The following is a 19,725-nucleotide window of genomic DNA, read 5'->3' as shown; positions in this document are numbered from 1 at the left end:
AACTACTTAGAAGCAGCTGTCAAAGTTGACAGCTGCTTCTAAATACTTGCTCATCTCCATCCCTGGTGGTCTAGTGGGGGGATTGCCCCCCCCGCTGCGCGATTGCGGGGGGGGGGGGGCGAACCCTGCATCCATCCCGGGCCGGGGTCTGCGCTGTAATGGCGCTGATCCCGGCTCGGCATTCTATTGCTTTTGACTGCAGCAGCAAAAAGCAATAGAACACCGATCTCATGGATTCATGCAGTATAACTATACTGCATGGATCTCTATGAGAGATCAGAGTGTATATACTAGAAGTCCCCCAGGGGGAATAACCCTAACCCCAGGGGGGCTTCTAGTATATGTGTAAAGTAAAAGAAAAATGTATTTTTAATACAAAAAATCCCCTCCCCTAATAAAAGTCTGAATCACCCCCCTTTCCCCATTTTATAAATAAAAATAAATAAATAACATGTTTGCTATCGCCGCGTGCGTAATCGCCCGAACTATTAATTAATCACATTCCTGATCTCACACTATAAATGGCGAAAGCGCAAAAAAATCCCAAAGTGCAAAATTGCGCATTTTTGGTTGCATCAAATCCAGAATAATTGTAATAAAAAGCGATCAAAAAGTCGTATATGTGCAATCAAGGTACCGATAGAAAGATCACATCATGGCGCAAAAAATGACACCTGACACAGCCCCATAGACCAAAGGATAAAAGCGCTATAAGCCTGGGAATGGAGCGATTTTAAGGAACATATATTTTCTTTAAAAGGTTTTAATTTTTTACAAGCCATCAAATCAAATAAAAGTTATACATGTTACATATCGTTGTAATCGTAACAACTTAAGGAATATATATAACGAGTCAGTTTTACCCCAGGGCGAACGGAGTGAAAACTACCCCCACCCCCCCTAAATTAAAAACATAAAAAACCTTTTTTTTTTCAATTTTCCCACACATATTATTTTTTTCTGGTTTCCTGGCACATTTTAGGCAAAAATTACATCTGCCATAGCAAAGTACAATTAGTTACACAAAAAATAAGGGCTCATTTGGGTCTCTAGGTGGAAAAATGCAGGCGCTATGGCCTTATATACACGAGGAGGGAAAAACGAAAGCGCAAAAATGAAAACTGGCTGTGTCCCCTAAGGGTTAAATAGAGCCCTGTCCTCATTTACCCAGCTGGATTTACGAAGAGCCACATGCCTCTTAGTAAAGCCAGCCAGCCCAGTGCTTATCACAAGGCTTAAGCAAAAATCTACACTGCTCCGGAGCAGGTATAGGTGTTTGCATAATTATGAAAGCACATCTCCCTGCCTTGCCCCTGCATCAGGCCCCCACTGAGAAGGTAAGAATCTGTGCCTTCTCCGTCGTGTATCTCACAGGTGCAAGCTCGATAAATCTGTCCCTTCATGCTTTGTCAATAAAGTTTTTCTTGCTGACAGGTTTTCTTTAATATATACCCTACGAAGTATGTAGTTAACTGATGCTTTTCTGGCGGCTGCAGGAATCATCGGAACATGTGCAGATATCCAATGTGGTGCTGGAACATGTGTAGAAAATGAAGGAAGAGTCCATTGCCAGTGTCCACAAGGATATGGAGGAGACAGCTGTGATATAGGTAAATTATAACATTTTATTCTTTAAAAAAAAAAGATAAATAATAGACAATTTTCAATGCTTCCATGGGGTTAATAAAATGTCAGCATGAAAAACTGCCTACAAAGAGGTTTTTTTTAACCATGTTGCCTTACGCCAAAAGAATGTTGATGAAGAATATCTGCTGGAGGGAATACTGAGCAAAATGCAAGTAACAAGGTAACAAAAAGGTAAGGCAAACATGGGATTTGCTCTTACTCATCATTCTGAGATTTGATTTAAATCTAATGTAACAGCAGCATGGTTGTATATTTTTTTTTCATCTGTGCATAATTTTTTATTTTTACTTTTTTCATTTTGTTTTTTATTGTTCATTACTAATACTGACAATTATATGACCATACCACATGGAGTGGTAGAATATTATAACTAAAAATGAATATAATAAATTACCCTCGCCTACCTAGGCTGAAGCCTGTTCTGAGAGCACTATTCAAAGAGTAGGAATGGAAATACTGCTAGATGGTACTGTTGGAAACATGTTAAGATTAACATATTATATATTTAAATCAAAGTAATTTTCAAGATGAACCTCTCTCAACAAGTCACAGGTTATACGCATCTCAGGTAATTCATTGGACATGTGTATGTGTGGTATGTATGTGAGGGGCGCCATATATTGTGTACACTGGGATATTGATATTGTGCCAATCCTGTGAGCAACTAGTGGAGAAGCATATAGGTAAGCAATTGGGCTCTCACCAAAAAATGGCTTGAAAGGACTGGGAATAGTCTTTGCTTAATTTTACTAGTTGTGTAGGTGGATTACTTCAATTCAGCTTAGTTCTATTAAATTTATTTTAATGGAACAAAGCAGCAAACCACATAAAAATCAGGACAAGAGAGGCCATGTTTTTTTCAGCCTGAAACCCCCTTTAATGCTCTATTACAACATGGGTCTCCAACTGTAGATTGATTGCGTGCAAAATGACCCGGTACTCTTAATATACTGTACATTCTTTACTAAATAAATCTTGAGTACCTGATAACTGCTAGATGTTTCCCATAAATTAATTTTATGTTTGGAAAATGTAAACTGAGCAAATTTAAGGGTATAGCCATTGGCCTACATCTGGCACTAGGATTTGAGTGCAGGTTTAACCTCTGTAGCCCTTAGGGTATGTTCACACTGAGTCATTCTATGGGATGGCTCGTGCCTCAGTCTCTGCCTCAGTGTCTCTATGGCATGGTTTGCGTGCCACTCCTCCCCCGTCGCTCTCTGCTCAAAGAATTGACATGTCAATTCTTTGAGCAGAGAGCGATGGAAGCGGAGGTGCACAAATCATCTCATGGAGACATTGTGTGACACTGAGGCATGTTCACACTGAGAAACTCATTATAGCTATACACCTGCTTCCTCTCTTCCCACAGTTACCATGATTATAGAATAAGGTGCAAATAAAATATTGTAACTAGGCAATAATTAAATAATCCATTTTGGTCTGGTAGGAATATGTGCATCATACACAGAACATTCACAGATCTATCAGGACCAATGACACTTTGTCATAAATGACTGGAGGTGGTGTAAAAACAAAAAATAAATGATAATCACCTCCCTCGATCCCCCGCAGCTGCTGTTCTTCTGGTCCACACCACGCTCGCCATTACTATTTCCTGGTCCCACATCCTTGTGGATGAGCAGGCAGTTTACGGGGATGACATGTCACTGGAACATGGAAGAAGCAGTGACCAGCAAGGAAAAGCAGCTGCAGGGGATGGGGATAGACCTGTTCTATCCCTGGACAACCCCTTTAGATGTCAAAGAAAAGAAATATAAAACATGATACAAAATGATTATAATAATATTTAAGGTTCTTATGTATGTGTTCCGGAGTATCTAGGCATTCTCTTAGGGTACAATAATGAAATCTAAAAGCAAACAATTTGCTTTAAAAGCAGAGGCTTCAGCAAGGGATAAGCATTGGCAGGAGGGAAGTTAGACACCAGCCTCCTGAGCAAGGTTATTATTTTTCATTTTTCTATTCCATTCATGTAACAAGAGATGGCCTGACTGACCCATTGTATTGTGAGCAAGCAATATGCATTTTTTGACTGAATTTTAATGAATAGATGTAAAGCCTTCAATAACTGGTGATTAGGATGCTTTTTTTTTTTTTTTTTTTTTTTTTTTTTTTTTGTAATGTGTTTAAAATGTTTTTTTTTTTTTTTTTTTTTTATTTTTTTTTTTTATTTTTGTATTATCAAAAAAAACATAACATACACAAAATCTTATAAATCACATATCAGTCCCTTCCCCCCCCCCACCCCCCACTGAGCACGCTTATCCCTCTTTTTTTTTTTTTTTTTTTTTTTCCATAGATGTTATATTTCAACCCTCCTTCTCTTTCTCCTCGTAACCTTCCTATCCATTCTCTTCCCTCCTCCCCTCATATCTTCCATATAATCCACAAGCTTTCCTCCAACCTATCACACTTGGACTTTCCGGGGATATCCAGTTTTTAACTATTTGTAACCTAGCAATAAATAATAACTTATTCAATCTCACCCTATCTTTTTTCCTCTCAACCTGGGTATCATCTCCCAACAATACCAAACCCGGGGCAAACAAGATCCCAGACTGTACCTCCCTCACTATTTCTTCTACTACTGCACTCCAGTATTCCCTTATTTTGGGACAGTCCCACATTAGATGTAACCAATCCGCAGGTCCTCCCCCACATCTGGCACAGCCGGGAGTATCTCTTTTCCTTATTTTACACAGGAAGGATGGAGTATAGTAAAGTCTGTTGACAATATTAAATTGAATCATTTGATGATTACTGTTTAGAGATACTGACTTAATATTTTCCAAAATTCGTTGCCATCCTTCCTCTGAAAATACTCCTAAATCCCTTTCCCATCTAGCCCTACTCTTAATATTCATATCTTTATAGCAAGTCTCTCTTAATTTAGCATATATCCTTGCCAAACCCCTTTTTCTATCCCTCTTCTCTAATAGTGTTAATACCTCTGGGGACTCTTGTATGAAAAAAAGATCTTTCTTTTGCGACGCCAAATAGGCAAATTTTAGTCTTCCATATTCCAGCCAGCTTATACCCTTTAAATCATACTCTCTCTGGAGTTCCAACCATGATCTCAATTTACCCCCTATAAATGCGTCTTGCACTTTTTCTATACCCCCTTCCCTTAGTCCCTTTACATCTTTTAATTTCACAATTTCCTCTAAGTTAGTGTTCTCCCATAGCGGTGTTTTATCTATGGATCTAGTTATTTTAAGCTCTTTCTTAATTGACTTCCAACTTTTAACCCACATTTGGACCGAGGGAAATTTATCCCACTCTCTTTCTCCCAGCTGTCCAGATTCCAGTTTCTCCACTATCCCTCCTCTCACCTCTCTCCCTCTCCTCAGGACCCACTGGACAAAGGGTATACTCTCCCCCTCCCACCATAAATGTAATTGGGCTGCTAGGAAGTACAGTCTGAGATCCGGAACCCCAAAGCCCCCCTTACCTCTAGGAAGGCAAAAATTCTTAAGGCGTATTCTTATCCTTTTTCTCCCCCAAATTAATCTATTTAATAATTGCTCCATCTTCTTAAATGATGTCTCGTCTATCCAAACCGGGGTAGAGTTGAACAAATACAAGAGTTTGGGTAGTATAATTGATTTGATCAACATTACCCTATCCATTTTTGCTCTAACCAGTTTTACCCATACTCCAACCTTCTCCTTTAAAGTTTTCATTACTGGAACCAAGTTATTTTCTATAAACTCATTCACCTTATTTGATACTTTTATTCCCAGGTACCTAAAGTTTTCATTCTTCCTCAATATTCTAACCTTAATGTGCTGTGGGACCATTTGGTCCACCCACGGACCAGAGAGGGGCATCAATATAGATTTCTCCCAATTTATTTTTAACCCTGATAGGTCGCCATATTCTCCCATTATATCCATAACTTTCCCTAGCGTGGTTTCCGGGCTCTCCAAGAATAACAACATATCGTCTGCGAAGAGACTTACCTTATCATCTCTCCCCCTCACTCCAAATCCCTTTATCTCAGGGTCCTCCCTTATCCGTAAGGCCAAAGCCTCCATTGCCAAAATAAACAACATGGGAGACAATGGACACCCCTGCCTGGTTCCTCTCTCTAAAGTAAACCCTTCTGATGTTAATCCATTTACTGAGACTACTGCCCGTGGTTCAGTATAAAGCAATTTTACCATTTCCACGTATTTTTCCCCCAACCCCATCTTTCCCAAAACCGCCCAGAGGAACTCCCACTCCACCCTATCAAAGGCCTTCTCGGCATCCAAAGACAGGATGGAGTGGGAGCCCCCCTCAGAACCCACCTGCATATTATGGAACAACCTATTAATACTATTCTTTATATGACAGCCAGGAACAAATCCCCTCTGGTCAGGGTGGACCAGATCCCCCAGCACTTTCTTTAGCCTATTGGCCAGCACCCTTGCATATAGTTTTACATCGACATTTAACAAAGATATCGGCCTATAGGAATCCGTTTTACTACTATCCTTTCCCTCCTTGTAAATAACCACAATTCTGGCCTCTCTCATAGAGTCTGGTAGTTTCCCTTCTTCCAGGGATGCTCTCACCACCCTGTGTAATGCTGGGATCAGATATTTCCTATATCTCCTATATGCCTCATAAGGCAACCCGTCACCCCCTGGCGACGTGTTCCCCCGTGACTGCATCAGGGCCTCGCTAAACTCTTGTTCTAATAGGGGAGCCCCTAGCATCTCCCTTTTTTCCTCAGATAACACCGGGAGAGTCACTTTCTCTAGATATTCCTGTATTTCCTTCTGCGAGCACCTACTCTCCGAACTATACAGCTTCTTGTAATATTCTAAAAAACAAGCCAATATTCCTTCTGGGGATTTTATTTCCCTTCCTCTCTCCTGTATCACGGGGACATAATTTTTTTCTTTTTGATTTCTTACTATATTCATAATCTGTCTATTAGGCTTCCCACTCCCGAAATACCACTCCCTGCCCAAAAAAAATAAGCTATTTCTAGCCTTCCTTTCTAACATATCTACATACTCTTTTTGGGCCTTTTCCCATCTTCCTTTTGTAATCTCTCCGGGATTGACTATATACTGTTCCTCTAATTCTTCCACCTTCTCTACTAACTTCTTTTCTTCTTTTTTAAACTCATATCTCTTCTTACTAATAGATTTCTTTAAGATTCCCCTCAAATAGGCTTTGATTGCGTCCCATACTATTACATCTCTAGCCGATCCCCAATTACACTCTATCATCTCCTGAAGCTGCATCCCTATCTCCTCTTCATTTCCTAAGATTTGAAACCAATACGTGTTGACTCTCCACGGTGTTATCCCTCTTTCTCTCCCATCACTAACCTCTACATATATAGGGGCATGATCTGATATTGACCTTGCTAGATATTTTACTGATCTCACGTATTTAACCGCTTGGTGATTACCCAGTACCATGTCTATTCTCGACATTACTTTGCATGTTTTATTAACGCAGGAGTATGTTGCTGTATTTGGGTTCCTTTCCCTCCACACATCATATAAACCCGTTTCTTTACAAAATTTGGCTAAGGGGGACACTCTTCTTACTCCTCTCACCTCTCTCTCCCTCCTTCTATCCACCTCCTCATCCATTACTGAATTAAAATCTCCTATTATAAGAACTGGACAGTCTCTATTCTTCACAAAGCTATAAATTTTATTGAGGGCTCGGAATGAAAACGGAGGAGTCACATAAACAAAAACTAAAATATATATCACCCTTTCCAATTTCCCATATAATATTACATATTCCCCTTCTTTGTCTATACTATTTTCATACATTTCCCAATTTATCTTCCTGTGAATTAAAACCGTGACCCCCCTAGAATAGGAGGAAAAAAAAGTGTTATATTTATAACCCCCCCAACTTTTATCCACCCAATATTTAGTGTCCTCTGTTAAATGTGTTTCTAAGAGGCATATTATTGCCGGTAAAAATTTCTGACAAACTGAAAAAATAGCGTGCCTTTTAACTCTATCGCTCATACCCCTCACATTCCATGCGATCAACTTCGTAGTCATTCCGAGCCCTCACCTAACACACCAGCAAGAAGAGAAAAGGAGAGAGAAACATCAAGAAGACAAATAAATCCATAGGAGGAACAAATTAATTTTTCAATTTCATATCTTCCCCCGTGCTCAAAACCCATCCCCCCCCTCCCCCCCTGCCCCCCCCCCCCCCTCGGCTCACCATCTCTACCTTCCGGTATCCTGACAAGCCTCTAAACCTAAGTTTACCCCGCCGAGTGCCTAAACCATATTACTCATAATTTATCTTATTCCAATGCCCTAACATCTCCGATCATTTGAAACCCTTCGAGTCCATCCATTTAGCCAGTTCCTCTGGAGATTGGAAAAACCAAGTCCTTTCTTCATTGATAACTCTTAGTTTAGCAGGATATAACATCGCATACTGAACGCCATTTAGCCTCAATCTCTTTTTTGCAGTAATGAATTGGGCTCTGGCCTTTTGTGTCTCTATTGAGAAATCCGGATAAATAGAGATCCTGTTGTTGTTATATTTTATTTCTCCAATCTCCCTCGCCTTCTTTGCTACAGCATCCTTATCTCTAGACAGAACCATTCTTGCAATTAGAGGTCTTGGAAAATTGCCTGCGACTGCCCCTTTCACAGGGATCCTGTGAGCTCTCTCCACAACCGAAGGATGAATGAAAGTCTCTGGAAATTGGCTTTTAAGCCATTTCTCCACAAATCCAGTAGGATCATTTTTTTCCTCCCCTTCAGGTATTCCTACTATCCTTAAGTTATTTCTTCTGGATCTGTTTTCCATATCCACCATCTTTTCTTTGAGCAAATTATTGTTCTTCTGCAATTCCTCCACTTGCTTCTTTACCTTGCTCAGGTCATCCTCAACCCCACTTACACGGGTTTCTGTCTCACTGCATCTCTCTCTAATCTTTGAGATTTCATCTCTAATTAGGGAGATCTCACTGCTCATGCTCCCCACCTGACCCGTCAGACTTTCCAATGAAGAATTACACTTGGTTACTTCAGCTAGAATTTTGCCCAATGTGTCCATCTCCATCAATACTGGACCTTCTTGGGTCTTATCCAGATCGTCTGCTATAGTTGCTTTTGCATTTTTCCCCACACGTCCTTTCCCCACTGGTTGGCTTGGTGAAAGGAATTTATCCATTTTATTTGCTGGGCTTTTCTGATTTTTATGGGAGGTCGTCATACCCCTCCTGCTTCTGACCATAAATGTTAGTACAACTTACAAAGAATCCCTAATATCACCTTTATTGTGAGACTGCAGACAAGGACTGGGTACTCAGTGGTTTAAAGTTGCAGATGGACTCCAATATCCCACTTTATAGAGATCACAGCAAGTCACTAGTGATACAGTTTATAGAGATTGCAGGAAATCGCCCACAGTATGTAAATGACAACACAGAGAAAAAAAAAAAAAAAAAAAAAAAAAAAATTTAAAAAAAAAAAAAAAAAAAAAATTTTTTTTTTTTTTATTTATAAAAAAAAAAAAAAAAAAAAAAAATTATATATATATATATTTATAGTTCTTCCAAGCAACGGAGAGTCACTGGTAATATTGTTAATGAGGATTGCAAACAGTCACTAGTAGCACAATTAAAGGAGATTGCAGAAAGACACTGATAACAGAATTAATGGAGATTATAGCCGGTCACTAGTAGAATGGTTAATGAAGATTGCAGAGAATCACTGAGATCACAGTCAAGTGAAGATTGCAGACAGTAACTAATAACACGGTTAATGAATCTTGCAAAAAGTCACTGACATCACGATTAGAGGAGATTGCAAAAAGAATCACTGTTAATAGAGGTTGCAGGAGGACACTGATAAAACAGTAAATAAAAGTAACAGAGTCACTGATATCACAATTAATGGAATTTGCAGACAGTCACTGATAACCCAGCTAATGGAGATTGCAGAGAGTCACCAATAGTATAGTTAATGAAAATTGCAAGGGTCACTGGTAGCAGCGTTAATATATTTTATAGAGAGTCGCTAGTAACGCGGTGCACAGTAATTGGAGATAGTAAGGATTTTTAAGCTCACAGCTGATAGCTCATACAGGAAGACACTGGAAAAGTAACAATCACAATGGTGCTCCTGTTATACTCATCTGGTTCAGTCGAGGGAAGCTTTCCCCTTCAGAGTCCGCATATCCAACGGCGTCTCCAATTTTCCTCTCCGGGTTTGGCACTTTCCTGGGGCCCTCTCACAGCCTTCCACAGGACAGGGGCCTTACTCTCAGGAGGCAACAATATCAGCGTACTGTAATGCAGGTCCCGGCTCTCTCACCGCCGGCCTGCTTCACTGGATGCCGTCCCTCTCTCTCTCCCCCTCAGCTCTCTCACCGCGTCTTGGGAGGAGGGAAGCGTCCACAATTCGCCCTCCTTTTACCGAGGCCGTGTATTCCTCACCCGCCGTGACTCTCTCACCGTCACCACGGCTGCTCCACGCTCTCACTCGGCAATCTCCACTTCCTCTCTCAGCTTTCCTCGGAGCTACGCTGCGACCACGTGACCCAGCTCCTATACTCCTGATAGGTGCTCAGATGTCTTTTCCACCAGACTCTGTGCTCCTACATCTCCATTGTCCTCCGTCCAGCACCTCTCACTATCCGCCTCTCATGAATTGATTCCTGGCATCAGAGCTAATTCCACTCAGAGCACTCGGCAGGTGGAGGAGCAAACACCTTAGCTCCTCCTCTTCCTCATCCTCCAACTGGTGATTAGGATGCTTGACACAATTATAGGTCATCTATTTTATATTATAAGAATAGAACAACTACACTATAAAACCAGGACTGGATTAAATTGTCTCATGTTTTTATTAACGCTTAAAGATTCTATGATTTCAATATTCCGAAACTTTATTGACGAACACGTACTGTATAATGCAAAGCAAAACAATGAATGCTTCTGAGGTCAACTAGCAACCACTGAATAATAAAAATGTTCAGCCTAAGCAAACTAAAAATAACCACGCATAGGCCAATCTCTCGCCTCCCTGTCCTGTAATGCTGAAATCTCACATTTGGTTTTTGACTGACTTATGGTTTATGACGCAGTACCTGCAGAGAATCTAAATAAGGACCCACTTGCTAGTAGATGTTACATGCTCAAGGAAAAGAAAAATGTGTTCAAATGTGTGTACCCAAGCAGACTTGGAAATACTTGTGAGATCTTAATGTTGTGGGCAGTTTAAGTTTTAACTATTGAGTACCCGCTGCAGGGCGGAGGAATAAGTAGAATAAAGTGTATCCTGTGGACTACAGCTGACACTTCATAATCAGAATTTGTGTAGCTCCAGCATAAGATCAGTTTCATGCAACCATATTAAAATTGCAGGTCTTAGGCTAACTACAGGTTTAATAGCCCAAGCTGATAGCATCACTGATTCTGTAATATAGTACTTCGCAGGGGCAAAACACAAGCTGTTTTGGACATGAAGACGTGAATTTCACTGCCCAAAGCGCACAACATGTAACTTCTTATCAGGGTGTTTCAGTGTTGAAGCTCCTATTTAAATCAATGGGAGCTAAACAACTGACCCCAGAACTTCTCATGGCTCAGTGATAGCGACATGGAACTGCTTCACATAGATTCTTTACATCTTTTGCCTGTGTAAATGCACCCTTAGGCCATGTTCACATTTAGAAATTACATGGACCGTTCTGTGACCCGGCCGTGTTACAGAACAGCTGGTGTAAGTGAAGTTTATAGACTTCATTTCTATTGAATTGGGATGCGGGTGCATCCATGTGTACCCGCATCCCAATTCACCATTGTACACAATGGAGAGTGTGGCTGGAGCTGCATTTTCCATTATGTGAACTTTCAGTTCTGTGCGGCCACTATTCAATGAATAGCGGCCGCACAAAACTGGCATGTCAGTTTTCGTTGCGGCCACTAGGGATCCTGGCCGGAGTGTATACTATGGGAACATGTATCAAGCAGTGTACCTTGTGTTCCTTAGAAATTTTTGTCGTATGTGTGATGTGCACAGACCTTCGTCAGGTTTACTAAACAGTGTAGCTTGGTGTATGTGTGAATATGACAGCTTACGTCTGTTTTTTTCCTTCCTGACTTATGTGGCTGTGGTTATTCTTAAGCATTTTCTTAGCTGTGATTTATCATGTGCGCATTTTAGAATATTCAATATTTATTCGCATCTGTACTCCAGTCCCAGGGTAGCAGAATTTTCCTAACTAAGGTCAATTTATGAATATCTGCAGTAAAATGTGCAGCACCAGGGAAGCTATGGCAGGTAATTTATGAACCAACATGCGAAAATTCATAAATACCTTACTAGGCTGCAAATATAAGCCAGTGCACAGTGATAAAAATATATTCATAAAAAGGTGCAAATGATAAATGTCCCCTTCTGTGTATGGTGTAAAGTGAAACTGGCCCAGTTGCCCCTAGCAACTAATCATATTCCACTTTTCATTCCTCACAGACTCTTTGGAAAATAAAAGGTGGAATCTGATTGGTTGCTAGGGGCAACTGGGCCAGTTTCACTTTACACCATGTTTGATAAATCTCGCCCTATAAGTACAGTATGATACAAAGAAGAAAGAGTTTACCAGCATCCAATAAAGATAGTATTTTAGTGGCACAGGTAAATGAAGCAACATGTAGTGACCAACACAGGGGGTCTCAATCAAGTGCAACACACTAAATCCTTCATTATATAAAGCACATGTGAACCAATTGTAGTTCCCAATAAACGTTTAACATTGATTAACCTCAAACTTAAAAAGTTGGGACCAATGATGTTTATTACAGATCAATCCCTTATTATAAAATCAATCAAAAAGTATGAAGTAAAAACCATTTGTGATAATTTTGTATCTCTCGATATATCTCCACCGATATATCTTATTGGAAGGCAATTCCATGAGCAGTGTTAGTTTTCCAAATACTGTTTAGTTCCCGTTCAGCCAATTAATAGGCTGAACAGGAAGTTTCTGCCAGCATAAAACACCATGAACCAGAAAGAAGTAGAAGAGGATGGCAGTGATGATCAGAACACTTGCAGTGGCAGTACAGGGGGAGTAGGAAAGGTAAGCATGCCTTTTGTCGTTTTCACAGGGAAGCAGGTGGCATATACAGTATTAACTGCTATATTAACTCATGGAAAACTTTTTCAATTCTATATATCATATTAATTTAGTCTGTCTCCTCCCCTAAAAACTTGGTGCAGATGACCAGTCACACTATACCCTGACTGACTGATCAAATGATCAGCTCATTGAATTGATGAAATGTTTTTTTCCTATGTACAGGTAAGTTCTCTTTATATCAAATTGTAGCCAAAAAGCACACATTTACAACCCTACAAATTACTGCTTAGTTAAAGCAAGCTTAAAGGTCCCTATACAATATTTTCAGCCATCAGTATAAGATATATGGAGTCGCGACAGTCCACCGAAAGATGATGTTGGTAGAGACTAGAGATGAGCGAACCAGGTTCGGGTTCGAGCCCTTCCGAACCTGAACTTTCGGCATTTGATTAGTGGGGGCTGCTGAACTTGGATAAAGCTCTAAGGTTGTCTGGAAAACATGGATACAGCCAATGACTATATCCATGTTTTCCACATAGCCTTAGGGCTTTATCCAACTTCAGCAGCCACCGCTAATCAAATGCCGAAAGTTCCGGTTCGGATGGACTCGAGTATGCTCCAGGTTCGCTCATCTCTAGTAGAGACCTGCCAGACTGTGGCTAGAGCAGTCTTGAGCCCAACATTCCTGTGTAGTATGAGGAGGACGGGGTGGGTTGGTGGTGGCAGAGATAACAACAGTTATTAAAGGTGTATACCTACTTTAAGGGCACCAGTGTCTAAAAGCCATCAGGGGCACACTAAATAAATGTCTTTCTTGACTTTGCCTTCTGTCTGCAGATGTTCTGTAGGTCTTTGCATTCTGAGATTTGATCGAGAAAAAAGTAGACCTCAACACACTCATCATCTCAGCAACTCACATCACCACATCAATCCAAACAGGACGCCAGCACTGACTCAAGCATGTCTAATTGTGGTGCGGGGTCCCTGTCTGTGCAGACATCCATGGCCGTATTAGCAGCTGCTGCTGTCCTAGCCACTAAACCTGAAGACACCCCATTTTGGGGAGCGTGGAAAAGAGTGGTTTCGGCCACATGCATTTCTCTACATGTAGAAACATTGTCTGAATCATGTTTTTTATGGTTTCATAAACAAATTACAAATTAATGATTAGAGCAGTCTGCATATTGTCTGAAGGCGTCACATTTAACGCTGCCACACCAGACCTGAACAATACGGCAAGACTGGATAACACTGCAAAACCAAAAAGATACCAGATTTACTGGTACCAGATACCAGATCTACTAAACTGGAGGTGGGAGACTAAAAAAATAAAAACAAAAAAAAGCTGTTTCTTTCCCCCTGCTCCCTGGTGCTACCCCCCTGAAAGGTGCTGCCCTAGGCACCGGACCACTGGTGCCTAGTGGTGAATACAGCCCTGCAGACATTGGCACACAGCAGTGGCTCCAGGCAGAGACTACACTGATAATAGCAGTCCTGCATCATCAGTGTAAGCTCCATATTTACAGAATACAATGTCATGATCATGGTCATATGACCATGATCTCCAAGGCCCTTTACCTAAGGGGCAGTATACCTGAAGATGGGGAACATGAAGAGTGCTGAAGACCAGAAGTGACTCCCTGCTTCATGGTAATGTGTTACAAGGGAGGCAACTTACTGTACCACCTGTAGTTTACTACAGGCATGTGGAGCAGTATTTATTTTTGTCATGTGGTGTTGGGTTTCTACAGGTGAAGCAGCATTTATTTCTGTAGAGTGAATTTTGGTTGCTGTAGGTGGAGCAGTATTTATTTCTGCACTGTGGTGTTAGGTTACTACAGGTTGAGCAGTATATGTTGTGCTTACTACAGGTGGAGCACTATTTATATCTGTAGTGTGGTGTTGGGTTACTATTGTTGCCACTTAAACCTGCTTAAACCAGCTGATATGGTTAAGGTTGGGGGGGGGGTGTCTGTAAATTGATGCTTGGACATTATCACCTTGATCATTTATTCACATTATACTTTTAAGAATTTGATCTTTGATAAATAGAATTGGTTTAAAATAAGATTAATATTTTATAAATATAATAAAATATATAAATATTATTTATATATTAGAATTTGGGATTCATCAATGACTGTTTGATTCTTCACAATTTTTATTTACTAATTGGTTTACATATCATTTATATGCCCATTAATTGTGTACACTTAAAAAAGACCCTATGAGGATTTATATAGGCTTTTAATATATCTGTACTAATGCAATACTACATATAGTGGATGCTGTCAAACGTCTTCTTTGTACATTACATCTGGTAGTTACATTTTCATGTCAACTGCGTTACACTAAAGAAGGATACAAAAATCCAAAGATCCTAAGGAATTTGAGTTAACATTTGAGGTTTTCCTTGCTATTTGACACTATGATATGTTGTTCTCCTTATTTTTTATTTATTTTTTCTCCAGGAATTATGTGCGAGAGCTTGCAAGTGACCTGCTAGATTCAAAGAAGATGCTTAAAAAGTCCTAATCTCCTGCCTATTAAAACTCCCACCGTCCCCTGCTGCACGCCTTGCTTTAGCTAAATGCCTAATTTTCCCTTTTACAGCGTGCTTAAGTCTTAATTGTTGCTAATTAAAAAATAAAAAAGGAGAACAAGTTACTTGGTCAGCTGGTGTGCATTCAGAGCTGGTTCAAATTGCTGCTGCTTGCTGACAAACACAGAGCATGCTGGGCTCGCAACGTTAACCCTTTTTGCCATGTAGCTGAAAAAAAGCCAGCAAAAGTTTATACTACAGCCACGTTGAGTTACTAGCGACAGACAAAGGGTACATTATTTAATGTTTTTCTTAAAATGCAGATCAGACCCATGACCTATGCAAAAGGCATTCCATTCTGCCATTGTTTAGTTTGACTTACAGAAAATAAAGTGGGTCTATTTATCAGTAACCATTCAGTATTCATTGAAAAAAAATGTTATTTACACTCGCTGGATTTTTTTTTTTTTTTTTTTCAAAAACACATACGCATCCAATTTAAGAGCAGTATGTGCTATAAACAGTAGGCTTTATGCTAATGCCAACACAATTGAGAGTGGTTCAGTCTGTGTTTGTGCAATCTACATTACTTTCTGGTTAGTGCTAAATGATCCCAGAGAGGTCTTTTGTAAATATAACATCAAACACTACAATTTCTTTATTTTGCTCATGATGGGAATGCACTTAGTAACAGGAAGTTAGACACCCATATAATCGTACAGATATTTGATGCCAGATTTTTTTTATTTTTTTTTTACATTTGAATCCTTGACTTTTAGAAAGCCTGATTTTACTATATAATGTAATGCATTAGGCATCATTCACCCACCATAGAGCGTGTGGAGTATTAAAACAATTACAAAGACTTTGCTCATACCATACATAGGTGAGAAAGTACTAAAAATATGAACCACAATCATATTACTTTTTAGAACTGCAACAACTAAATGCATTGTTTAGGCTTAGAAAAAGATTTTGCTTTCTTCCAGAAACAACATCACTTTGTTCTGGGCCGGATCCAGGTTTTTGCGGGCCCCTCATCCATCCACTATGCACAATCACTTGAGACACCATTACAATACACAAACACGCATCACATACACCTACTGACACACACACTTGCTGGCACAGAAATTACACATTACTGACTGACACACACAAACCTATTGACACACATTACTGACTGACACACACTTACTGACACACATAACTGACTGAGACACATTACTGACTGACTGACACACATTACTGACTGACTGACACACATTACTGACTTAAGGCCCTATTCCACGGGCCGACTGAGAGGAGCAAACGAGCGCTATTAGCAATCATTTGCTCCTCGTTCCCCACTCGCTGCTGCCGCCATTCCATGCGTCGGCAGTGAGCGGGTAAGTACGGGAGGGGCCCGAGGGAGGTGCGGGGGGGCTGCCCTGGTGATCCGGACAGCCCATAGCTTAAAGCAGCGGTCTGCTGCCACTGCTCCTATTCCACAGAGCTACGGCAGAAGATCATTGCTGTATTAGTCGTTTGTCTTTCAACATGTTTGAAGGACAAACGATGCAACGATCAGCCAACATAAACAATGTCGGCTGATTGTTGCCTTCTATTTCATGGGGACAATTATCGTCCGTAACGGCCGATATTGGATGAATCCGGACAATAATTGTTCCGTGGAATAGGGCCTTTAAATATAGTCTGTGCACTCTTTATAACTGGGGCAGGTGGATTAGCAGTTCATCTAGAATATGTTTATATAACAACCGCACGTGACTCCAGAAATTTGTTTGCTATTATGCCATCTTTTTATTTAGTTCAAAGACACTCTTTAGACACATTTTGCAGAAAATTGCTTTGTCACATAATATACCAAATCACAAGGGACTTTTCAATCACAGGGACCTTTATCAACCAGGTATACTATTGGCAATGAGAGAAATGGAACAAGTGCCTGGTAGAAGTAAGTGCCTGACATATGCAGAGAGCTAATATAGATGGCAGCCAGAGCCTCTCAGCACAACTCAGGCACTTACTTCTACCAGGCACTTGTTCCATTTCTCTCATCGCCAATAGTATACCTGGTTGATAAAGGTTCCTGTGACCAAAAAGTCCCACGTTATTGAGTACATTATGTGACAAAGCAATTTTCTATTGTCTAAAAAGTGCCTTTGAACTAAATAAAAAGATGGCATAATAAGCAAACAAATTTCTAGAGTTATGAGCAGTTGTTATATATACACATTACTGACTGAGTGACTGACTCACTGACACACATTACTGACTGACACACACAGCACTTACAGCTCAGTCTTCTCCTTCTTCCTCTCTGTTGAGTTGATCTCCATACTGTGAGGTTGAGGACCCGTGAGTCATGTGATCAGGTCCTTCCCCCTTTTCTCACTCTGTACAGGTCCTGCTCCTTTCTCCTGTGTCTTCTGATGTTCAGCGCTCACCCTGCACTACAGTGAGCAGGCTGAACATCAGAACACCAGGCCCCCCTCCCTCTCTGGGCCCCTGGAGGTGCTGTGGACCCCTGAAATTGCCCGGGTAAGCCCTGTGCTGACACTGGCCTTGACTCTTGTTTCTATTCTGGATATAATTTTGCAATTTCAGCTCCCTTGATTTCAATAGAACTCAGCTGCAAAACCGCACCCAAATTAAAGACAAGAGTTGTGCTGTTTTTGGAAGAAAACGGTCATGTTTTTCTAAGCCTGAATAACCCCTTTAAATTTTAAATATTATTCATTATAAACAATATACTAATTTGATAGTTGTGGTTCATTAGCCATATATTTTTTTGCATAAAGCTGCACATGTACCGTACATTCCATAAAAGATATATAAAACAACCAGTTTTAGTTTATAGATATAACGAAAATGCACTGGACATTGTAGGGCAGATACAGTATATCAAAACAGATCCAAAGAAAACATGTCAATGTTGTAAATGAAGCTGCAAATGTCAATTTGTCAGACTTTATCATTTTTAAAAGTCTTGTAAAAAAAAAAAAAAATAAGAGCTGGAATGTAATTGTAGGCTATGGGAACTGCTTGCTTATCCATTGATAAATCTCCCCCACTAAAAGAAAAGGACCATGGCCAACTAAAAAAAGAAATTCTGATATTTAGAAAAGGATTTATACTGTAAGTTCTATGTAATGTGACATAGTATTATCAGCATAATGGTTTGCAATGTTCGTAAATGAAGTCCACAAAGACAAGGCAGTAGCTACAAGTGTAGATGTATTCTTGCCCACTAGAACTGGCAACTGAATGGCAAAGCCCAAGTAACCAGAAAAGTCCTCCTTTTTCATCAGAGTAGCAGACTAGGAGTCCTAATGGCAAAACCTTGATTTTTTACAGACATTGATGAATGCCACCCAAGCCCTTGTGTGAATGGAGCTACCTGCGTTGATGGCATCGACTCATTCAAATGCTTATGCCTTCCCAGCTACGGAGGGGACCTATGCCAGATCGGTACGACCAATGTGGCTTGAGCTAATTGTACTAACAACTGCATCCCACTCAAACAAAACGTCCCTCCTTCGAAGCAAATGGTTGTCTCTTTGCTAATACAGGTCTACATGTGAGAGAAAAGTGAATCACCTGTTTTTTGTTTCCCCCAGCTTCTCTTCTCTTCTTTCACTTGTAATGTCATTTCTTTTAGATTACAGGACTTTCCAGGATCTTATCAAGGCAGACCTTCATTTTAACTCTTCTTTTCTTGAAAGGTTAAACCACCTGCAGGTTCCTTTTTCCAGGATGAGCCATTATAAGTAAAGGTGTGCTCCACCCAAAACTCTTGTTTTGGCTGTAGATGACTAATTTTGAAAAGTAACACAATGTACTGCCCAACAGGTGACCATACACCTTCAATAACTGACAGCCAAACGGCTTATGTCTCCCAAAACAAAGGGGTCGCCAGTGATTTTCCATTACGCCAGACCCCTAACTCCACCAACATCTTCTGTTGGTGGCTGGTCGGGAGGGCCCCATACAAAAACAAGCCCCTATAAAAGAAACTAAAAATTAAGTGAAGTCAACAGACATATGGCTGCACTACACTTTTACTGCATGTGGTTGTTCCAACCTGTCATTCATTTCCATTAAAAAGGTTTTCCTATTAATCAAAAAGATGTTATTCTAATACCTGTTAAAAAGTTATAAAAAGACTTACAAAGTGTAAACTAATTTACAAGTAGTAAGGGAAGAAGGTGTTTAGATACCGCATACTAAAGGAGACCAAAGAAAAGTAATTATTTCAATGTTCAATTTTTCTAGAAAATAACTTAAACTTGCAAGCAGCTCGGAATGTTAATTTGAGTCTATTTCTTTTTCTATTCCTAGCAATATGAAATGTTCAGTTAAGTAAAATAATTCATTACCTCACTGCTATTGTGGACTTCTGTGGTAAGAAGATAACATGGACTCTTGTAATT

At 40.1% G+C, this 19,725-nt stretch overlaps 1 protein-coding gene across 3 annotated transcripts in view; it reads left to right on the top strand.

Annotated features, from left to right (window-relative positions):
• The window catches only part of ACAN (aggrecan), a 92,273-nt gene that overhangs the window by 51,967 nt on the left and 20,581 nt on the right, over positions 1 to 19,725 (top strand). The window contains exons 13-14 of one of the 3 annotated variants that reach the window (XM_069984777.1): positions 1,497 to 1,610; positions 18,650 to 18,763. In XM_069984777.1, coding sequence (XP_069840878.1) covers positions 1,497 to 1,610; positions 18,650 to 18,763 — 228 coding nt within the window. Of the gene's footprint in view, positions 1 to 1,496; positions 1,611 to 15,218; positions 15,306 to 18,649; positions 18,764 to 19,725 lie in introns of those variants that run through there. The other 2 variants (XM_069984792.1, XM_069984785.1) reach the window with 2 other exon arrangements.

The sequence above is a fragment of the Dendropsophus ebraccatus genome, chromosome 1 (assembly GCF_027789765.1).
Source record: "Dendropsophus ebraccatus isolate aDenEbr1 chromosome 1, aDenEbr1.pat, whole genome shotgun sequence".
NCBI lineage: Eukaryota > Metazoa > Chordata > Amphibia > Anura > Hylidae > Dendropsophus > Dendropsophus ebraccatus.
Note: the sequence above shows the minus strand (reverse complement) of the source record. Positions and strands in the feature narration are given on the sequence as shown.